The sequence below is a fragment of the Antechinus flavipes genome, chromosome 1 (assembly GCF_016432865.1).
Source record: "Antechinus flavipes isolate AdamAnt ecotype Samford, QLD, Australia chromosome 1, AdamAnt_v2, whole genome shotgun sequence".
Taxonomy (NCBI): domain Eukaryota; kingdom Metazoa; phylum Chordata; class Mammalia; order Dasyuromorphia; family Dasyuridae; genus Antechinus; species Antechinus flavipes.
In genome coordinates, this window is record NC_067398.1 from 272,130,595 (window position 1) to 272,154,389 (window position 23,795).

General features: G+C 36.4%; 1 protein-coding gene across 1 annotated transcript; it reads right to left on the reverse strand.

Annotated features, from left to right (window-relative positions):
• Positions 1 to 577: 577 nt before the first annotated feature.
• On the reverse strand, positions 578 to 5,803 carry TMEM215 (transmembrane protein 215). The gene has a single exon (XM_051973466.1). It carries the CDS (start codon positions 5,510 to 5,512, stop codon positions 4,799 to 4,801), a length of 714 nt encoding a protein of 237 aa, XP_051829426.1. The 5' UTR covers positions 5,513 to 5,803; the 3' UTR covers positions 578 to 4,798.
• Between the last annotated feature and the right edge of the window lie 17,992 nt (positions 5,804 to 23,795).

Sequence of the window (23,795 nt, forward strand, 5' to 3'; positions counted from 1 at the left end):
ATATTGACTTATTGGGCAAAGCAATACTTTTGGCTCTGAAACCAATGAAACTTCCCATCTCAGTGATCAAAATATTGTCTATGGCAAAGATGGAAGATTGGGTCCCATTATGTCCACATCTTTTTGGAAAAATAGAGAAGGGAGGAATAAGATTAATTTGAAACATATTAGCAAGCAACTTCATAGTTCTAGTCAACCTTCCCTCCCCACTTTTTTTTTTAAGAGTTTTGAGTTTTGGCTTGAATTATTACTGGCTCTTCTCATTTATATGTGTTGAAAAAGCTTTTATCTTCCAATTTGAGTGGAAATAATGCAACAAATAAATAACACTTCAGTTACATAATTTTTAAGAGACAAGATTTTGTATTTTATAGAATGAGAGAGACAAAGAGAGAGGTAGAGAGAGAGACAGAGAAGGAGAGAGAAAGAGAGAGAGAGAGAGAGAGAGAGAGAGAGAGAGAGAGAGAGAGAGAGAAGAAGAAGAAGAGAAGAAGAAGAAGAAGAAGAAGAAGAAGAAGAAGAAGAAGAAGAAGAAGAAGAAGAAGAAGAAGAAGAAGAAGAAGAAGAAGAAAGAGGAGGAGGAGGAGGAGGAGGGAGAGAGGGAGAAAGATTATGAAGATTCCAAAATTTCCTTTCTTACTTTTAGTCTTCATCCTATTCCTCTACCCTTAAATTTATTTACATTTGGTTTATTATGAATCAATCTTTAAATGCCTGCTGTATACTAGGCACTATATCAACTGCTAGAAATTTTTAAAAAGGGCAAAAGACATTCCCAGTCCTCAAGGAGTTTTTAATCTAATGGGGAAGACAATGTGCAAGCAACTGGGAGTATGTCCAGAGAGAATGCCAAAGCTGAGAGATTGAGGTTCTTGTCTGTGGAAGAACTAGAAGGCCTATGTCACTGGTTCAAAGAATCCATGATGGGGAGTAAGGTATAAGAAGACTGGAAAGGTAGAAATGAATTAGGTTCTAAAGACTTGGTATACCTAACATAGCATTTATATTTGAACCTGGAGGCTATAGGAAAATTATAACATTGAGAGGTAGCCATAGACAGTAGAACAGTAGAGCAGAAGAACAGAAGAAGCAGACATACTACCTGCTGCCGAGTACCACCTGAATCATATGGCATATAATTGTCAAAATTTAATAAAATAAATAAGACTACAATAGGGCATAGCTAATGATGGTATATGATTTTCTGTGTCAGTAGGTGTCCTACAGGGATCCTTACATTCTTTAAGTGGCCCAGTTTCTATTTGAATTTGATACCATCCCCATAGAATAAAGCTTCTTAAACTGTGGGTCACAACCCCATATGGGGTTGTGCAATTGATTCAGTATTGTGATAATAAATCATAATTTATTATGAATCCCTGCCATAGAGATTAGAGAATTGGCCTTGGACTCAGAATGATCTAGTTCAAATCCTGCCTCCAACACATAATGATGTGCAATTCTGGACAAATCATTTAACTTCTTAGCAACTGTCTGAAGCCAGGCATCAAAGAACAGTTGCTAATCCATCTATATATTATAGAGGAAATTACTTCATTAGAAACTTTCTTTCACCAATGAAATCACAGGTGGTGATCACAAAAAAAAATCTAAAAAAATTCCTCAAAATGAAGATTGTAGCATGAGATAGACTGAAACAACTTCCCAAATATGCAACAGCTTTGAAATTGCTGGGCAGCCAAGAATAGTTTGATGTGAGGAATTTTTACAAGTATGTAAAAAAAAAGTAGGAAGATACAGAAAGAAAAAAGTTAACAGCACAAGTAAAAATTTATTCAAAGATCAAATTGAAATAATATTACTGAATAAATGACAAAGTAACTATTCTTCTTCTACTTGTTCTGCAAGGCTATTTCTTCAATGCCAGCTGGGTAATGTTAATGTTTCATTACTCTTTACGCCAAAATGACCAGTTCATTTGAATTATGGCTTGAAATTAGAGCACAGTTTTTTATTTGAGGATTTCATGCTTCTTTCTATATTTTTTGGTTTAAGTTTTGAGAATTAGGGAAACATTGTGAAGAAAGTATGCAAGTCATAATAGACTGTAGCACTTGAAATTGCTGATTTTGTGCATCAGGCTGCATTGTTTCATAGTGTAAGGAGGGAAGTGTAGTCTAGATCCTTAAAAAAAAATCACATATATTTACATTCTCATTTTATATTATTTGAAGAAAAAGTATATCTTTTTATAATTTAGAACTAAATTACTGTTTTAGCTCAAAGATTTTTCATCACAGTATTAAAGAGAAAGGATTATGGGGAATTTAGTGATTCTGAAAATTGATAATGTGATATAAGACTTTCAACTATTAAAATAGTAGCCCTCAAGTCAAGCCCAATTTTTAAACTGGAAGTTTTGTGGTAGAAGAGGAGATGATGTATTAAGGGAAGAGCCAGAATATGTGAAACAAGCTGGTTATTTCAGCCCTGTTATGACTAGCATTAAATGAGCCTCTTTCTTAGACCAAATGAATAAATAATATTGAAGGAGCAGCAATATACAATCACTTTTGGGTTTGCGTACTCACTTCTAAATACTCTAAACATCTACTACAGGTTTGACCACATTAGACTTTTCCCAGAGGTTAAACCAGTGATTTTCACGTTCAGCAAGTATGCAGATATGGTTTACTATCTCTACCATTACCACCTCGACCACCACTTAACACCATTACCATAGTCCTCATGTGTTAATTAATACAGTACTAGGAAAAATAGATATAATGATGTCAATAAAAGATTTTCATTTATTCTGTCTGTAAATTTATTTTGTGCTTAGCTCATTTCCATATGCTACATTATGTTGAGCTACATATTTATTTATGAAATGCTTCTTCCCTAATCTAATTCCTCAAACTAAAATCTTAGTTTTCTCCCTGACATCGATAAGTTTTGGTTATAAAGTTACAGTCAGTAATATGAAAAATTTTACTTCCACATACGTGTACAAAATCATTTTTAGCAATAGCAAACTCAGTCTCACAGTTATTTATACAAATTTCTTTATCTTTGGCATGCATTTCATTATAAATCATTTCTTTGAAGTATACAAGTATACAAAGTATCTTTTGACAGGATCAGATGTAGTCCAACCCTCTCATTTTTCAGATGAGAAATTGAGGTTCAGAAGTCAAGTGACTTGCTCAAAGTCAATAGGATAAGTCACTTATGCACAGAAAAAAAGAATAAATATGTCTGAAATAGATCTGACGAGTGTGATTTTGTAAAATTTTAAAATCTAAATGCTAGTAACTTTTCTAGCCCTTATGTAAGGGATATGCCATTAGGTCTAATGTACCTGAAAGAAATAGCCCCCAACTTATTATCATCCAGTTTCTCTTTTCTCCCATGTATTTTTAGGGCGAATGGCTAGAAACACCTGTGAGAAATGTTTTAATGATCATTGTCTGAAGTTTATGAGATCCTCTTTGCCCCCAGAATGAAACACATCACCATTGCTCCATATTAATCTCAGCTTTCAATTAAACAGACATGTATGTTCACTTGGGCTGCTTGCCCTTACTCTCTTATGTAATTGGCACTGAAAAGATAAAATGGAAAATATTTGTAAAATTTCCACTATGGTTGATTTTTGTTTGTTTGTTTTTTGCTTTCTTAGAAATAGTGAGATCTGGGCTAAATAAAATTGACCTTTTTATGAAGTGCTAAGAGATCATTAAATCTTTATTCATCAGAAAGTTTTCTATGCCATTAACCCTGATGACACTGGACTATCTAGGGTCTGTGTGAACATGCATGCTAACACTAGGCTTCCAGATAGTTAATCAATATGTTTCATGCAAATTTGGCACATTGTTCATAGCTGCAGCAATTACTGTGTGCTTATATGTTTGTGTGTATACATAAAGTCTTTGGGAAGCGGCATATGAAAATAATAATTCCCAGGAAAATTATAACCATATTTTCAATGGTATTTGCATGTATTGTAAAAATTAATTTTGATTTATTGAAACTAATTTGAATCTCTATAATTCTTTCATCCATGTCATGTTTTACTTTATGAGGAAATTACATATGTAAGATAATTATATATTGAAAACACTTCAAATAAAATCATTAAATAATCAGATTAAGAATTGACATAACATTCTAAAAATATGAGTTTTTCACAAAACAGTGGACATTTTATTTTAGCTAACACATGCAGTTCCCTGAATGGTGATTGCTAGAAGATCAAAAAACTGGAATAAAATTCAGCTTTTTAAAGTTATCTTTGGACTTCCAGGGAACATCTAAGGAGGAATATAGCTATTTTCTTGATTGGGAAGCTAAATAAGTATAAATAGCTTTTTAACTAACTCCCACCCAATTATCTAATGCAATTGAGCACAAATTTGGTCTTTTAAAATTCTTCAGAAATGAAGAAATTCTCTTATTGAAAGCATATATTCTCATACATCATTTGTTACTTTTTATACATAGCTGGCTCCTGATACCACATAGTACTTTTGGTCTATTTTGTAAGACATTCAACATCATTTAACAGATAAGGAATCTGAATTCTGATTTCCTTGGTCACCTTCTCACATCCTCTAGATATGTCCCTCATAGACCTCACCATTTCTCACTAAAATAATTCCCCAACCCTCAAACATGCTCATTCACAGGGCTTCAGGCACAGGAGGTCTGAATATCCATCACATACCAGGCCAATTTCTAACATTTTGAAGACTTCATGCAGTGTAGTTTCTTTTCCTTTAATAGCTGAAATTCGCCATGTGTGTATAAACATAGATATGGTTTTGTGCAGCATTTAAACTACTGTCTCATGTTCCCAATGGATTTGGCTTGAATTGATGTAACAACAGTATCTGTCATAGGGACTGGTCTTGTAGGAACAAACGATGATACTGTCTTGTGGTACAAAGAAAATACTGTCTTCAGGTTCTGGGCAGTCAGATCTGTCCCAAGTGGAGCGCTTTGGTTCCAAGGCACTGTATTTGGGGGTGCTCCCTGATGCTGAGAAGGTACCTGAAGGACAGTGCCCTTCCAGGTATCTGGAAGCCTCATCCTGATCCTCCTTTTGGACCAGAGTTTTGGATTCCTCTTCTGTAGCAATGGTAGTAGTGATAGAACTGGCTACAGGCACCTCTCCCTTTGGGGAGGTAGTGCCTCTGAGGTATGTCTTTTTGACCAACTCGTCAGAACTCCCCTTTCCTGACTCCAAGTCAGATGGGGTCCTCAACAGTTCAATAACTTCCTTGTCCTTTGATTTTTTAAAGCAGGGGAGTTTTCGGCACCAGAGGAGTTCATTCTCAGGCCATTTTGTGCAGCCCTCTGTTTTCCGGGCCAGAGCAATAGCAGCTATCCCCGGCAAACAAATCGCAGGTCCTATGGCAAGGAGGGGTATGTTCCCTAGGGTCTCCCCTTTCATCCCAGAAACAGTGAACATGAAGCCAAAAACAAGGAAGACACTGACCAAGGCTACCACCAGTCCAGTCCTCGGGTTGATGTCATCTGGTCTCATCTTTTATTCCATCCAGGTCATGAATTGCTTCAGTTAAAGGAGAACAATACTTAAATTTCTTCTGTCAGAGCTGACGCCACAGAGGTAAAAATCCAAGGAAAGTTTCCTTTTGCGAATACTCCAGGTCTCTTTCTCTCTCACACAAGTAGCCTCGCACTCATTGTCACACACCTAGTGGACTATTTGGCAGTACCCAGAGCTTCTTTTCCAGTCTCCCAAAGGATTTGCTCAGGGGTAAAGGAACGGAAACCAGTCCCACTCTCACCAGAAAAAATCCACAGCAGCTGTTCCTCAGCTAATTTCCACGTTTCTAGGAGGCAGGACTGGTTTTGTCCCCGGACTCCGCATCATGCTGAAAAGGGAGGTACTTGTTTCTGTCCAGCTTTCCCCGAGGGGATTTCTAATGCCCTTCTTTTGGATTCCAGGTCAGACCAGAATGTGCAAAGTGTTCACCTCCCGATAGGGAGTAGAATGCCTATATATGTGTGTGGATAAATGTGAGCATGTCTATGACAGAGGGAGGAAGAGAGGGAAAGATTTTTTTGCCTAGTCTTGTTACATCACATTTCTGAGCAAGCTGGAAAACAAAGAAGGACGGGTGTGAGGTAGCGGTGACAAGGGACAGAAGCGGGAGTGAACTCTTAGGAACAAGAGGCCAGACGATGTGTCTGTCATTTGGGCAGATAAAAACCAGCAAGATTTCTTCTGAAGAAAAAGGTGCTAAGCGACTGGACATAAAGCCTAATACAAACCCTTCTTCCCGGAGGGACTTTGGGAAGCCCTTGCCGGGCACACGAGTACACAAACTCAGCGTGGTACTAAAATCATCTACATCCATTAGCCTGAATTCGGAGTTCTGGTCTCAGAGGTATAGTGTCTGGGAACAAGAAGGAAGCGATGGTCAGGGGAGTGGGGGTGATTAATCAAGATCGGGGAGGATGGAAAAAGGGTAGTGGGATGGAAAAGGGAAAATGCCTGACATCTGATTGACTTCGGCGCTTCGGCTCCATCCTCCCCCAACCTGTCCATAGAAGCTCTTGCCCCGCCCCTAACCCGTAGCTAAACCTTTATCGAATCTCCATTTGCTTTCTCCGTGTAAAAGCAAGGAACAGGAACAAACTACCTCTTAGATGGTGCAAACCAGAAGCGCTGACCTGACTTTAACTTCCCACCCCCTTTCCCATCGCCTCCACTCTATTGGCTTTCCTATCTCTCCATCCCTCTCCCCTCCTCCTATCCCCCAAAAAAGAGCGGGACAGGAGACACTGAGCGAGTCCCTTTCTCTCCCTCCATTGATAGGGGTGGGCTGGGAAGAAGAGAGTTATGGGCTAAAACCGAAACGCACCTGCTGACAATCCCTGGGATTGGGAGCAGCGAGTGGAGAGTTAAGAGCGATCAAGAGTTTTTTACTCTCGGGAAGAGCTCCCAGGCCTGGAGAACTGCTCACAAAGCAATCTCGGGCTGCACATCTGTCGACGAAACAAACTAGCTACCAAACTAAAGTCTCCCACATCCTAGGAGTTAGCTGTGGATGCGGTGGAGGAGGGCTTTACTCGCTTTTCTCTTTCCCAGCTGGTTTCTGCTGGCTGCCCACCTACGCTAATCTTTCCTTAGAGCCCAGCATCCGACAGTGAGATAGTCGAAGGATCTCCAGGGTATCTCTCCTTGAATGCCCTGAACTCTTGAGTTTGTTTGTTCCTAGAGGGAAGGAGAAGACCCTGCAGGGGTCCTCAAACTACGGCCAGTAAGCCAGATGCGGCAGCTGAGGACATTTATCCCCCTCACCCAGGGCTATGAAGTTTCTTTATTTAAAGGCCCACAAAACTTTTTTTTAAAATAGTTTTTACTGTAGTCCGGACCTCTAACAGTTTGAGGGACAGTGAACTGGCCCCCTATTTAAAAAGTTTGAGGACCCCTGGTACTTCCCATTCCTTTTCCTACCATCGCCGAACTCCTAAGATAGGGTAGGAGAAATAGGCCGACGATGCCCGGAGCTTCATAAACGTTTGTTGACTGGCTGGCAAACGGGATGCGTCTCTATGCTTACTTAGCAAGCTTGTGTTACGGGAGGACAGAATAAGCTTCTTACAAAGCCTTTTGATTGTCTGAAGGCTTCTTGAGCTAATTTAGTTCAGAGGAAGGAATCAAGGTTAAAGGTGATGGTGAAGAGATCCGGAACATAGGTCTTAGCGATTGTACCCAGTGATTCTAGTTTCAGATTTTCTAGTCCAATATAAAGATTCGATCAAAAATCACAGCCAAGCAAATTCATTTTCCCCAAAGGAGACCCAACTGCTTGTCAGGTTTGTGATATTCAGTCTAACTGTGGAGGCAACATAAAGAGTGCTGGATTTGAAGGAATATGACCTGAGTTCGGATTCCAGTTCTGCCACTTATAACCTCTATGATTTTGGGCATATAACTTAATTTCTCTGATCCTCAGATTCTTCATTTATAAAACCAAGGGGGTTGTATTGGGGTTCTAATCAGAGATTCTCAGCCTGGGGTACCAATAATCCCAGGGAGCACAAGAAGTTTGTCAAAACAATAGGGAGTATCTGTTAGGAAAAAAATCACCCTACGTTATCCTATTGATTCTTATGTGGAAATGTAGGGTAAACTCTAAAATCTATTTTAAAAAATTGAATAGGGTGTTCAGGAAGATTCACTGAAATCCAAAGGATATAGATACACAAAAAAACTGGAAACCCTTGGACTAAATCTCCAAGTTCTTTTAAAATCTATGATTCTTTCTGTGTACCACTCTCTACAAACACAGGCCTGTGCTAAGAGAAGTCATTTAAAATGTTTCTGCTATATAATGATTCCAGCATGGAATCCAGAATGGAGTATATGATACTCCATAATGATTATTACATAATTGCTCTAGGCTATTGGGAAAGGAAAGGAATCAGGAAAGAAAGGAAAGTGGGTGTGTTTAAATTTGTGATTGCCTGTATTTTTGAACTAGTTTCAGATTAGCATTATTAAAATTAAATGAAAATAAAAAGATTAAAGATAGGAGAAAACACTACCAAACAATCACATGTTCCTATGCCCTTTTTTCATTTTTTGAGATTTGTCCTTAGCTTTCTTTATACGTATTAATGAAAAACTAGCAGCATCTAAGTTCCTTTAGGAGAGAGGATGAGGTTGTCAGATTTTTGTTTTTATTTTATGATATTCAGTTTACAGTTATAGGAGCTCAACCTAAGGTTCCTCAGACATAGTCCAACTCCTATTGCAAAGCTAGAACATCTTGGTCAAGTGATGGTTGCAGCTCTATTTGAAGACCTTTATTGGTATTTGAATTCATTGCTGGACAGTATTAATAGTAAGGAAACTTCTCCTTATAATAAAATGAATATTGCCATTGGTAATGAAAATTACCAAAAATTAATTTGGTCTTTCTTCTGCTTTCTGGAAACAAGAATGTTTAATCTTCCTTCATTGGACAACCACTTAGATATTTGGAGAGGACTTTAAGTCATCTCTGCTCTAGGATAAATTCTGATTAACAAGCATTTCTTAAGCACCTAATATGTTCCAGATACTGTGCTATTAGGGATACAAAAATAAAAAATGAGAGTTTTTGTCTCTAGGAAAATGCAATACATGGGGTAATGGCACAGAAAAAAAAATTTGATTTAGAGATAATCACAAAAATTAGTAATGACACTATTGGAAAGTAAATTGCCATAGACTAAGTTCCCTTGCCAGTTACAGTGGCAATATTAATTTGATAAGTGTTTTCTTGGGGTAGCTAAATGGCACAGTGGATAGAGCACCAGCTCTGAAGTCAGGAGTATCTGAGTTCAAATCTGGTCTTAATCATTTAATATTTTTTACTGTGTGACCCTGAGCAAGTCACTTAACCCCAGTTACCTTAGCCAAAATTAAATAAATGGAACAAAACCAAGTAAAAAAAAGATAATGATTTTCTGAACAAACATTGGAAAACAAGGTTTCATTATTGCTGTTGTTCATTGTATCCCATCCTTCATGATACCATTTTTTGGTTTTCTTGACAGAGATGCTGGACTAGTTTGCCATTTTCTTTTCCAATTTTGGTTTTTTTTTTTTTAACAGGTGAAGAAACTGATGCAAAGAGGGTTAAGTGCCTTGCCTAGGGTCATATAACTAATAAGTGACTGAAACTAAATTTGAACTCAGGAAGATGAGTTTTTCCTGATTCCAAACCCTCCCCACTTTACCCACTGTGCCACCTAGATGCCCCCCCTCCACCCAAAAAACCAGTGTTGAAAGTGGCTTAATTTTGAAAGTGGGACAAAAGGCAAGATGATCATGTTGGCTAGGGATGACTAGGTGATACTAAGCCTAAAGGGAACTAAAATGATTCCCAAGCAAATAATTTTTTCAATTGATTTCAGTTGTTTTAATCCACTGATCAGGCTGATCAACCTCTTCTTTGTTCTTCAAAGATCCATACTCTCATCCATTTTGATGCTTCCTCTTTTAAGGAAGATTAGGCCTGGCAAATCATGTAACTTCTATGAGCCTCTAGATCACTTCTGAGTTCTGTTCTAGCTTTGAATGCCTATCATAGGATCCTTCTATATTTTAATGGATGGTCTTCAAGTAGTTGCTATCATCAAAACAATTCATCACCTTCTTTATAGTTTTCTAATGACTCTCTCCAATTTTTTTTAGGCTAGTTCTCTGATGATTAACAAAGATTCTGTCCACCAAGTTACCTAAGAAGCATACCAAACTGTCCTTAGTCGAAATATTTTGTTATTCAACTTTGATGGAGGATGGTATATAATACATCAAAAATAAATAAATGTAGGATCTAGACAAAATAAATACATGGTGATATAAGGGAGAGTAGACATAAATGGCAAGAGTCAGAAAAGGTCACTTATGAAGATGTAACTAAAGTTGAGAAAGGAACATTGTAAAGGGCTCCATGAAGGAGAGATGAGGAGGAAGGGAATAAGCATTTATATAGCACCTATGTAGCACTGTGCTAAGTACTAAGTACTCAACGCCCATCCTAAAATTTGGTGTCTGGAAGCCCTGAGATTTGAGCTGTGCAGTGGTGTTAACAGTGATAACTGACTCTTGCATCAACAGGTCCCTTCCTAAGTATGTACTAACAATACACCTAGCAATCCAGTTAGTTTGTACTTCCAAATTTCTATATTAGGTGGAATTTCCTCTGGTATATACAGGCTCAAGAATTAGCTCAAACTGAAAATTGAAGTCTCTGAACCAATGGCATTTTTTTCCTATAAGAGTTTCAAATGTATAGAAGGAGAAATTACAGAAACAGAGCAAATAGTTTTTTTTTTTAATATCACCATCCTAAATAAAATAGCACAGAACTTCTGAACTTACCATAATTTCTATAAAATGATGCCAATTCCCCTTAATAATCTTTTTTTTTTGTGATTTTTGACTTCTTGACCATCTCCTGATACATCCTTGACCAGGACTGCACACACACACACACACACACACACACACACACTCATACATATATACAGATGTAAATATGATATTGCCTATTTTGGAAATTAAATGGAGACCAATACTTTTCATTTGCTCTTTTTGCTATATTAGGTATAGTGTCATGGAAATATCTCAAGTACAGGATGTTTAAGAAAATATATTATTTTCATTACCCACAGGTAATGATTTTAGTTTAGGGATCCTTTGGAATTGGGTCATTCTTATGTAGTTTGCCACCATCTTCTTTGGACAAATACTGTTATTTCCTTGAGCTGAAACCCTGCATCTCCAACTACCTACTGAAAAGTTCCCCTTGAATATCTCAAAGTCAACATATTGAAAACCAAAATCAAATTCATTATCTTTCTCCCTAAACTTACTGCTCCTTATAATTTTTCTATTTCTTTTTTGGGTTCCTCCTCCAGTTATCCAAGTTCACAATCTAATAGTCAGCCTTGACCCTTCATTTTCTTTCTTTTCCCATATACAATTATTTGCCAAGACTTGCTGATTTCACCTTCTCAGCATCTCTGATATTTCTGATCCAATCACTTTTTCCTACTCATTCCCTAACCACCCTCATCTAATCCCTCATCATTTCTTGCCTAAACTGTTATAATAACTTCCTAATTGGTCTCTCTATCTCCCTCCCTCCCTCTCTTCAGTTGCCAAACTGCACACCTAATATATAGTTCTGACCATGGATTTTATATGTTGTGTTAAGATTTGCAAAATACTTTACATGTGCTATTTTATTTAATCTATTATCATTTTAGGGATGAGGAAACAGGCTAAGAGCAGTTAAGTAACTTGTCCAGGATCACAAGGCAAGCCTTTCTGACTCTAAGTCCAATATTCTATCCATCTTACCACCTAACTGAATTCTCTAAAGAGGTCCCATTTACTACACTTTGCCTTTAGATTAATATGCAAATCCCAGAATTTATAGTCATTCACTAACTGACTTTACCTATCTGCTTATAGAATACTCCATCTCTTATATGATATGTTTTAATCAAGATAGCTTTCTTTCTCTTCCCTACCTATGATCTTCCACTCCTTGCACATGACTGCAATGCTCTTCCTCCTCACCTCCTCACAGTTGGTTGTGCTGTGAATAGAGTGCTGATTCATCTTTTAATGATGGCTATCCAGTTCTTGGACAGCTAAATGGTGTTATAGTGCACAGAGTGCTGGGCCTGGAGTCCTGAAGGCTTCTGATCTTCCTGAATTCAAATTTGACCTCAGGCACTTATTAGCTATGTGATCCTGGACAAGTCACTTAACAATTTGCCTTACTTCCTTCAACTGTAAAATGAGGATTGTAATAGCATCTTCTTCCCAGGGTTGTTGTAAGTATCAAATTAAATAATATTTGTAAAAAGTGTATACAAACTTTGTGGCACATAGTAGGTACTATATAACTATCCCTATTTCCTATCCCTCTCTTTTTCTCTGCTTCATGGGGCCCTTAACTGCCTTCACATCTCAGCTTTAGAGATGTCTCAATAAAGAGACTTTTCCTAACTTCTTCACTTTTTACTGGCCTTCTTCACATTATTAATTTTGTATATATTCTGAATTTATCTGTGGATATACTTTATATTACTTTCCTGCCTCCACCCCTAGTCCCTAGGAGAATGTAAGTACCTTAAGGGTAGGGAATATCTTGCTTTTGTTTGTCTATCTTTAGTATCTAGTATAATATCTAGCATAAAGCTGTTATTGTTCAGTTGTTTTTAGTTGTGTCTGACTCTTCATGACCCCATTTGGAATTTTTTTGACAAAGACATGGATTGGTTTGCCACTTCCTTCTTCTTCTCATTTTGCAAATAAAAATCTGAGGCAAACAGGAAGAGAAGTCTTCCTGGCTCCAGGTCTGGCTCTCTAACAACTGTGCAACCTACCCACCGTCATTGAATATATATTTAATAAATGATTTTTTGAGAATTGATTGCTCCTTCTGAACCTGAATCTTTCCATTAGAGCAGTAAGGTGCATGTACACACACAGAGAGAGCCAATGGGAAAACAATGTTCTATGCTTCCCTTACTGGAACTTCTGAACTACAAAATTGGCATTTGTATTATACTAGTTCAGAGTGTTAGCTTAGTATATCCTGGAACCCTCAGGTAGCCAAGAGGATGTTAACTTCCTCTTTACTAGACTGGGTATGAGATTCCTTTTGTGTTTTTAGTTCTCTTCTTGGGCATTAAATTAGGTGCATATAGCAAAATCACAGGCTACTTCCATTACTGTTTTATTATAAACTTCATTCCCTAAATAGGATCTTCTCCAAGGTCCCAGGGTGCACATTTACCAATATTCTTATGAGTGGAGAATACCTTTGAAGAAATTACCAGTAGAGATAACATGAAGGAAGCATTACTCAGAACAGAAAAGACTGACTGCATCCCATGATTTAAGCAGAATGGTTTCACTATTGAAATCAGGAAGACCTGACTTCAAAACCAGAATTAGACACTTTCTAATTGTGTGCTCCTGGGAGAGTTACTTAACCTCTGCTTTTCCTCAACCATAAAATAGGGATAGTAATAGAATCTACTTCCCAGGGCTATTGTAAGATTCAAATGTGATAGTATTTTAAAGCATATAGTATATAGTACTTGGCTTATAGAGGAGCTTTATTAATGCTTGTTCTCTTCCCTCATTATGAAGCTTAAATTTTAAATAGCTTTTGTCTTCCATCATATTTTCAACAAATAATATCTGTGCATGTACATATGCAGTCTTATCACAAGAGTCCTTTCTCAGAAAAGAAAGGGGATCTCCACTGGAAGAAGACATTAGAATGTAAAGTAGATGTCAAGGTTCATTTCTGAACTTTTTACTTCACTGAGTTACAATCAAGGATGATTTTACCTAATATTCTGTACTAAACTTTTCTGACCCCTATTAGTTCTATGGCTCTCTTTGCCTCAGTTTCATCATTAATAAAATTATCTGAAAAAGGAAATGGCAAACCATTCCATTATTTCCCAGTAGCTTGGCACAGAGTCTGTATGTAGTAAATGATTGCTGATCATTGATTCACCTGAGCTAAACTTAAGGTTCATCCTCTTAGGCTTTCTGGACCAAGTAAAAATAATAGGTAGCATTTGTATAATAATTTAATATTTGTAACTGAATACATATATCATCTACTTTTATCCTCACAAGATTCTTTGGGAATTATATGCTATTTTTGCCTCCATTTTATAAATGTGAAAACTGAGGTTGATAGAGATCAAGTAATTTGCTTACAGTCACGCAGCTAATAATCATATGAGGCAAGTTTTGAACTCAATTTTTCTGATTGTAGGTCTACCATTGTTCTACGAAGTTTTCTTTGTACAACATGCTAAGTTGGTGATGTGGCATCCACAGTAATAGAGATCTTAATAGAGATATATAACACACATATATATTTATGAATATATATATTTTTTGATGTTGGTAGGTAGGTGGTAGTGGATAGAGTGCTAGGTCTGGAGTCAGTAAGACTCATTTTTCTGAGTTCAAATTCAGCCTCAGACATTTAAAAACTATGTGACCTGGGGCAAGATTTTAATTCTTTGCCTCAGTTCCTCATCCATAAAATGATCTGAAGAAGGAAATGGCAAACCACTCCATTATCTTTTAATCAACCAATCCATCAACAAACATTTATTAAGCATTGTGAATTCACAGTTTAGGAAGCTGTCAGGATGGGTTTTGGAAAAGTCTATCCCTTCCCTCCTCAATTACTCTCAAACAAAAGAAAACTTAAATTTTCTTTGTGATAAAGAAGAGGAGATTCTTGTTGAATCTTGTTGAAAGTGTTATGTAAAGCATATCAAGCCATGATATGCCTCTTTCAGCATTAATTACTTTATTTAGGTAACCAGGTCTGTAATAAGGTATTGAGAGAATTGGATCTAGTAGGTCCTAAGTTGTTATAGGGAAAAGGGTAAAGTCATCTGATGATTATGGCATCTGATATGACATGCACTGCTGGGGTATTACTATAGAGAATCTTGAGCATTAATGTACAAGGATATGTGATTATTAAAGAAAATGATCCTGTCTCAAGAAAGAGAGATAATGGATGTACTGATGAAGTATGTTCTGCTACTTAAAAAATGTTTAAGACCTTTTTTTTTTTTTTTTTTTTTTTTTTTTTTTTTTTACAAACAAAACAAATGCAGACAAGATTAGAAGGGAAACAATAAATTGGGAAAACATTTTTACATTTAAGAGTTCTGTAAAGGCCTCATTTCTAAAATATACAGAGAATTGACTCAAATTTATAAGAATTCAAATCATTTTCCAATTAATAAATGGTCAAAGGATATGAACAATTTTCAGATGAGGATATTAAAAGCATTTGTAGTCATATGAAAATGTGTTCTAAATCCCTATTGATCAGAGAAATGCAAATTAAGACAACTCTGAGGCACCGCTACACACCTCTCAGATTGGCTAAAATGACAGGAAAAGATAATGACGAATGCTGGAGGGGATGTGGGAAAACTGTGACACTGATACATTGTTGGTGGAACTGTGAATGGATCCAACCATTCTGGAGAGCAATAAATATGCTCAAAAAATTATCAAACTGTGCATACCCTTTGACCCAGCAGTGTGGAGGGAAACAAACCCATGTGTAAAAATGTTTGAAGCAGCCCTTTTTATAGTGGTTAGAAACTGGAAATTGATCTATTCAGATGATAGGCATCCATTGCCTATAAGTTGGAGAATGGTTGAATAAGTTATGGCATATGAATGTTATGGAATATTATTGTTCTATAAGAAATGATTAGGAGGATGATTTCAGAGAGGCCTGGAGAGACTTACATGAACTGATGCTAAGTGAAATGAGATGATTTGAACTCTTTGCTAAGCCATGACTACATTTACACTCCTTCCTTTCCTGATTTCACTTCAAATCTCTAGAGATATAAAGCATCTTCAATTGTTTTCACAATGCTGAATTAACAGTGTTTTTAAAAACTCATTAAAGCTAATTAGAGTCTTTAGAACTCAATATAAAGTACCAAATCAGTTCAGTCTTTGCAAGCCTTTTCTTACCTTTTAAAATGAAACATGTATATTAAAGGCTCTAGAGTCATGGTTTCAAAGGGCAAAGAACTTTTAAGCACCAGGATTTTATAAAATAGCTTATTCATTTTATTCATCTTGCAGAGAAACAATTAAATGAAAAGTCTTAATTATAATAAGACCTAGTTAAATAAGGCAGACCTGAAACAAGTTGTAGAGATGGAAAGATTCCCAGGCATTTTACTTACAGACTAATAGTTTTCACATTTGCTGAAAAATATGTCCATTTAGATCTCACGAGAAGTTGAGTAGGGGGGAGTTCTTTGTCTCTCTCCGTCACTGTCTAACTCTGTCTCTCTGTCTTTGTCCCTCTTTTACTGTTAATTCTTCTCTCCTCTCTGTCTCTGTCTCTGTCTCTCTCTGTCTCTCTCTCTCTCTGTCTCTCTGTCTCTCTCTCTGTCTCTCTCTCTCTGTCTCTTTCTCTGTCTCTGTCTCTCTCTCTCTCTCTCTCTCTTTCTCTCTCTCTCTCTCTCTCATCAAAAGATAGGACTGGCTCAAGAAGCCTCAGGGTAGGAATCAAAGTTTTTCTCCATCGAGGATGCGATGCAACTACTGTAAGCATAACCAAATGGAAAGGCATAAATATTAATCATTTTATTGTTTTTAAAGCTAGAGCAGTGGCAGTAGTAACAGCAGCAGCAGTGATATGCCCTGTGCTCTTTCTAGCTTTCTACCTGAGACAGAAGCCACATCTTTGGCTTGCTTTCTGATACTTCCTTATTTTCATCTTATCTCCAAACTAACCACTTGGACTTGGTATTTATGCATAATTTCTTTGTTTAAAAATAAGATGAGAGTATAACATTCAAGTTCTTGGTCACTCAAAATTCTCCCCCTTCATATACAAAATGTCTAAATAAAGGATTATATAGGAAAAATGGAGTTATTAAATCATAAGTAGTAATATGATCCTGGAATAGTATAGAGAAAGATTTTATGGGAGTCAAAAAAGCTTTTCTCATCCTTATTGTGTTACTAAGTATGTGGTTGTTACTTGGCTTCTCTATACCTTAGTTTTTTCATCTGTAAAATGAGAGGGTTGGCCAAAGTCCTTTCCAATCTGACATTCTATGATTCTACTTTGAGGATATCAAGCTATAGAACAATCACATTAATTATCACTAACATTTGCAAGATGCTTTATATACCTTTTCTCATTTAAACTTCATAACAACTCCATGAGGTAGCTACCATAGTATATTATTATAGATGAAGAAATTGAAACCTAGAAAGAATAAATGACTTGAGATAGGATTTAAACCCAGGGCTTCCAAAACTCTATTTGCCATGCCAAATGTAAAATTAATCTGTCAAACTTTAAATGGCACTTGAAACAGAAGGAATTATATCCATTTTGAAGAATGAAGCTTTTATTTACAGCAAAATATGTCACAATTGAATTGGGAACTAAATAGGCTATTTTTAGCACTAGCAAGTAGATTAAACAGAAATAGTCACATAAAGATCCCAAGTTTTTCTAAGTAGGTAGTGACAAGGAAATCAAAAGCGAGGGGGGACGACCCAACAACCAAAAAACCCCAATTTAATGAAAGGCTGATAGTGACCAAATTCATAACAAGCTCTTAGAATACAGTATGGAAGCATAATCTATTGAGGAATATTGCAACATAATTTCTATTGGTAGGATCATTCATTTATTTATCACCAAACATTTAACTAAATACCTATTACTAAGGGTTTTAGAGATTGAACTCAAATGACAAGGCCCTTGATTTTTATGAATTTATAATTTAGTGATTAATTGATAGTCTGGAGGACAAGACATGCACATAGATAAACACAGCACAAATCATTGGTCCTGATTGCACCCTGCTTTCCCTCCCACCAAAAAGTACATAAAAAATGAAAAACGTTCTATGAGGTTAGATCAGGGAAAAATGATTTCTAATTAGTTTATTAGTGGGGATTTTTTTTAAATTTCAACCTCGTGCACTTATTTTGCATTCTTCTTTTGGATAAATTCATCACTCATGTATCCATTTGAACCACAGTTGTGTAGAACCAAAACTTGCTTAATTTTTGTTAAATTGTCATTGACCCCCAAATAAGAAATCAGCATTGCTTGTGCTTGCTTCAGCAATTTTCTTCTATATCTTAATCTGGACTCTAGAGATAGCAGTAACCTTTATATTTGATATTTTCTCTCCCTATTTCAGTAGCTGTACAAAAAATTTCAAATGCTGGCCACCAGTAGGTCAGGCTTCCTAAAGGATGGTTCCCTGTAGAGGGCTGAAACTACTGAGTTGATGCACTGAGATCAGGACTGCTGAACACTTGAAGCTAACTACCGATTGGACAATTCTCTATGGGAATATGCTTGGAAAATGGTCCTTCACACTATCCTGTGCTGGCTCAATGATTGGTGTATAGAGGATTGTAGGAGGGACTAGGGGGTGGAATAAGACTAGCCAGGGTCACTCTTGGTGGTAGATGAGGGAGAAGGCAGTGGCAGAGATTCTGTTCCTGTTCAATCCTGCGTCTAAAGACTGAGAATAAAGATGAAGGATTTTTGCTTATCCTGACTCTGGCTGATTCTGAGTATCCTGGGTGCTAGCGTGGTCATCACATACAACTGTCTAATGAAATGTTCAATAATCTGACCTGACAAGAAGAGTGTGGTATTTTTTCCACAGCACTTTTAAGAGAAGATGATTTTGCTTCCTGCTTGGATTGTGCTTATAATACTATTGCATTGTTCTTTATCGTCACACTTTAAAAATTTTGTCTGCTATTCTATCTTTAGATATTTTGGGGTAAAGTTTTAACTTTGGATGTATTTTATCAGCATAAGTATCAATATATACAATAGTATATAGCCCATACATAAAAAGATATTTTGGAACTATTCAAAACTGAATTTTCCTGATTGGAAGCCTTTCAGTTCTTTGCTCGAATATTTTTTCTTTTGACTGCTCACATGTTTTTTCCCCGTGGCTGCTAAATGGTGCTAGACCTACAATCAAGAAGAGAAATTCAAATCCATTCTTATTGACTTAATGATTATGTGTCTCTGGGCAAGTCACTTAACCTCAGTTGGCCTTACTTTCCCTATCTGAAAACTGGGAATAACAAGGACACCTACAGAAACCTATATTGTTATAGGCAATGATGTATCAAGTAAAATACTCAAACAATCTAATTAATATCATTACTCAGAAGCAGCACTGTCACTTACTTTACATTTATGACTCTTTGGATTGGAGTATGAGAGAGAAAATGCCTGTGAGAAAGAAAACAAATGTTAAAAATTCCCAGTGGGAAAATTCCCTTCAAAAGGAGTCAAGACATTAAGACCTATTTGAAGGGAAGCAATAAACTGGGAAAACATTTTTCCTCATTTCCTCATTTCCAAAATATATAAAGAATTGACTCTAATTTATAAGAAATCAAGCCATTCTCCAACTGATAAATAGTTGAAGGATATGAACAAACCATTTTCAGATGAAGAAATTGAAACTATTGCTAGCCATATGAAAAGATGCTCCAAGTCATTATTAATCAGAGAAATGCAAATTGAGATAACTCTGAGATACCACTATATACCTGTCAGATTGGCTAGAATGACAGGGAAAGATAATGCTGAATGTTGGAGGGAATTTAGGAAAACTGGGACACTGATACATCTGGAAAATGATTTGGAACTATGCTCAAAAAGTTATCAAACTGTGCATACCCTTTGATCCAGCAGTGTTACTATTGGGCTTATATCCCAAAGAGATCTTAAAGAAAGGAAAAAGACCCACATGTGCAAAAATGTTTGTGGCAGCCCTCTTTGTAGTGGCCAGAAACTGGAAACAGAATGGAGGCCCATCAATTGGAGAATGGCTGGGTAAATTGTGGCATATGAATATTATGGAATATTATTGTTCTGTAAGAAATGAGCAGCAGAATGACTTCAGAAAGGCCTGGAGAGATTTACATAAACTGATGCTGAGTGAAATGAGCAGTACCAGGAGATCATTATATACTTCAACAACAATACTATAAGATGATCAATTCTGATGGATATGACCCTCTTCAACATGACCAAATGAACCAAATCAGTTCCTATAGAGCAGTAATGAACTGAACCAGCTACACCCAGCGAAAGAACTGTGGGAGATGACTATGAACCACAATATAGAATTCCCAATCTCTCTATTTTTGTCCGCCTGCATTTTTGATTTCCTTTACAGGCTAATTGTACAATATTTTAAAGCCCGATTCTTTTAGACGGCAAAATAACTGTTTGGACATATATACATATATTGTATTTAATTTATACTTTAACATATTTAACATGTATTGGTCAACCTGCCATCTGGGGGAAGGGGTGAGGGGAAGGAGGGGAAAAGTTGGAACAAAAGGTTATGCAATTGTCAATGCTGAAAAATTACCCATGCTTATATCTTATAAATAAAAAGCTATAATAATAATAAAAAAAAGACATTAAGACTACCTTTCACATAGACCCTAGCTGAGATATGTGATGTACTGCTGTGGGCCCTACTGATCCTCATCTCTCTCTAAGTGATACTGGCTTGTTTCTATATTAATTCTTACCTAGAGTTCTAAAGAAATCAACGGGGTATAATTTTATGTTTCCTTATAAATTAATAGGCATGTACAACTTTCTCACTGATTAATTTGCTTTTAGTTACCACCTAGGTTTAAAAAAACCGGAGAAACCTCTCATCCTATATCTTCTTTCCTCTTTCAGTATCAAAACCAAGTCTAGTAAAATTGCACAAACATCAACATACGTGACTAAATAATTTATTAACAATAATTTTGTTGTTTAATCATTTCAGACTCTTTGTGACTCATGGGGTTTTCTTAGCAAAGTTATTGGAGTGGTTTGCCATTTCCTTCTCTAGTTTATTTTATATATAAGGAAACTGAAGCAAACAGGGTTAAGAGATTTGCCCAGGATACTTATTTAAATATTTCAATAATGTATTAGCTATGTAGAAAGCTAGAGACAACCAACCAGGATCTACTGATTCTTCATAGACATTGAAATCAAAACTCAAAAATTCAGCTTTCAAAGATAACAATGTTTTCTCAAAATCTCTTCTTCAGAGAATACACAATAAACTCAATTCTCTTAAAATGTCTCTTCATCCTCTTTCTTCTTGATAGTTAACTCATTCAGTCTCCTTAGAAAGTTAAATCCTCTTACTCCTCTATCTCCAGCTTTCCAGAATCACAATGAAACTGTAATTCTCCTCAAGCTTCAGTTTTCTCTTAAAGATATAGTAACAGTGTCCATAATTTCAATGGGAGAGATTGTTTAGGCTTGCACTAATGATTTAGGGATCTATGATTTCATGTAGAGCTCTTTTCTCCACAGATGTAGATCAAAAATCCTTTAAAACTCAATAGTAAACTATAGTTGCATAATGAACCAAATGGAGGATGAGATGCATACTCTGCTCCTCACAACCTCTCAAAAGTATTCCAAAATAAGAATTATGTGTGAAAAGTAAAGTATCTGTAAGTAACTGCAAAAGTAAAATTGGGTCAAGATGCTATGAAGTCTAATCAAGCAATATAAATTAATAGCAGAGAAAAATAATATATAATATCTATCATGCACATTCAATATTCTCATTCCTATCAATTTTTCTGCTATGGTAGGTCTGTAAACCATACCTACAAAGTATTCTTGAGGACTCACTCATTATTTTCCTTGATGCTTCTAAAGTCTATGCACATCTAGCCTCTGTCATCACCCCACATTTCTGTGGCAACAAGCATTAGACTTCACGTCTGCTTATTTCTTCTTATCCCTCCTTTCTCCAGGAGGAGGCAGAGGTATAGGAAAGTGCAATCTATATTCTACCTGGAATTATAATACACTAGATAGCAGTAAGCCAGAGAACTGAAGAACTGGGACGGGATACCAGCATGATGTGTGACTGTACCAGGCCTGAAGGTAAGAGGACTATCCCTTCAACAAATCACTTTGTGCAGGAATTAATGCTGGTGAAAATCAAATTCCCCATCACAAAAGGAGCCCAAGATAGCTTTGAAGGATCTGTCATCAAAAGGCAAAGAATCATAAAGTGAGTTATAAGGATCTAAGGGGGTGGGAGGAAGACAAATTATCAAAAATGGCAGGCAGAAGAAAACTTAATCAAAGATTTTGAGGAAAATAGATAAACCAAACAAGGAAGATAGTAATAGCAGAAAGAAATATGGCTTTCACCAGGTAAAAAACTTTAGGAATCTATGAATATGTTTTACAAGCCAAAGGCAAATTAATCCACATCTGATAAACAAGGAACCCTGTGGGTTTTCAAGAGAGCATGAAACCGCAGCAAGGTGTTCCTGAGAATTTTATAAGAGAAATACAAATTATGAAAGCAGAATGCATGGCTCACACAGTAAAAATAATTGGCAGAATAGAAAAATTTGAATTTTTGCTTACAAATCTCTTCAAAGAAGCAAGAGAGAGGATAACTGATTAGAAATGCAATGCAAATATACAGAATTGAAGGACAATCTGGAAGAAGAGAAGCAAAAACCAATGACATTCAAAGAAAACATTGTCTCTATGTAGGCAAAACAATACCTATCTTGAAGATCAGACTCATAGAAATAATATAAGGATCATAGATCTCCCAGAGGCAATTCAGTAGGGTAATTAAGAAAATCTGAACATCATAAAGCAAAAAATCCAAGAAAAGTGTTGAGAATGTCTAAATATGAAAAAGAAAGTGCCAATCAAAAGCACCCATAAATTACCTCCAGGGGGGAAAAAAGACATTATAGTCAGTTGGGAACCCATAAATTATCTCTAGGGGGAAAAAACCACACAGATGCTAAAACTTAAGTGATATTATTTGAGAATTGTGATAACTGTCTATAGTCATATGAAAAAATGCTCTAAATCACTATTGATTAGAGAAATGCAAATTAAAACAACTCGAAGATACCATCTTACACTTTTCAGATTGACTAAGATGGTAGGAAAAGATAATGATGAATGTTGGAGGCAATATGGGAAAACTGGGACATTAATGCATTGTTGGTGGAATTGTGAAATGATCCAACCATTCTGGAGAGCAATCTGGAATTATGCCCAAAGGACTATAAAACTGTGCATACCCTTTGATCCAGCAGTGCCTCTATTGGGTTTGTAATCCAAAGAAAACATAAAGAAGGGAAAATGAGGGGCCAGGTAGGTGGGGCAGTAGATAGAACACCAGCCTTGAAATCAGGAGGACTGAGTTCAAATCTGGTCTTAGACACTGAACACTTCCTAGCTGTGTGACCTTGGGCAAGTCACTTAACCCCAATTGCCTCAGGAAGAAGGAGGAGGAAGAGGAGGAGGAGGAGGAGGAGGAGAAGAAGAAGAAGAAGAAGAAGAAGAAGAAGAAGAAGAAGAAGAAGAAGAAGAAGAAGAAGAAGAAGAAGAAAGGACCTACATGTGCAAAAATATTTGTAGCAGCTCTTTTTGTGATAACAAAGAATTGGAAAATTAGTAAATGCCTATCATTGGGGAAATGGCTGAATAAATTATGGCATATGAAGATAATGGAATATTATTGTTCTATAAAAATGACAAACAAGCTGATTTTAGAAAGGCCTGGAAAGATTTATATGAACTGATGCTGAGTGAAACAAGCAGTACCAGAAATACATTGTAACAATGACAGCAAGAATGTGGAATGACCAATTATAAAAGACTTGGTTCTTTTCA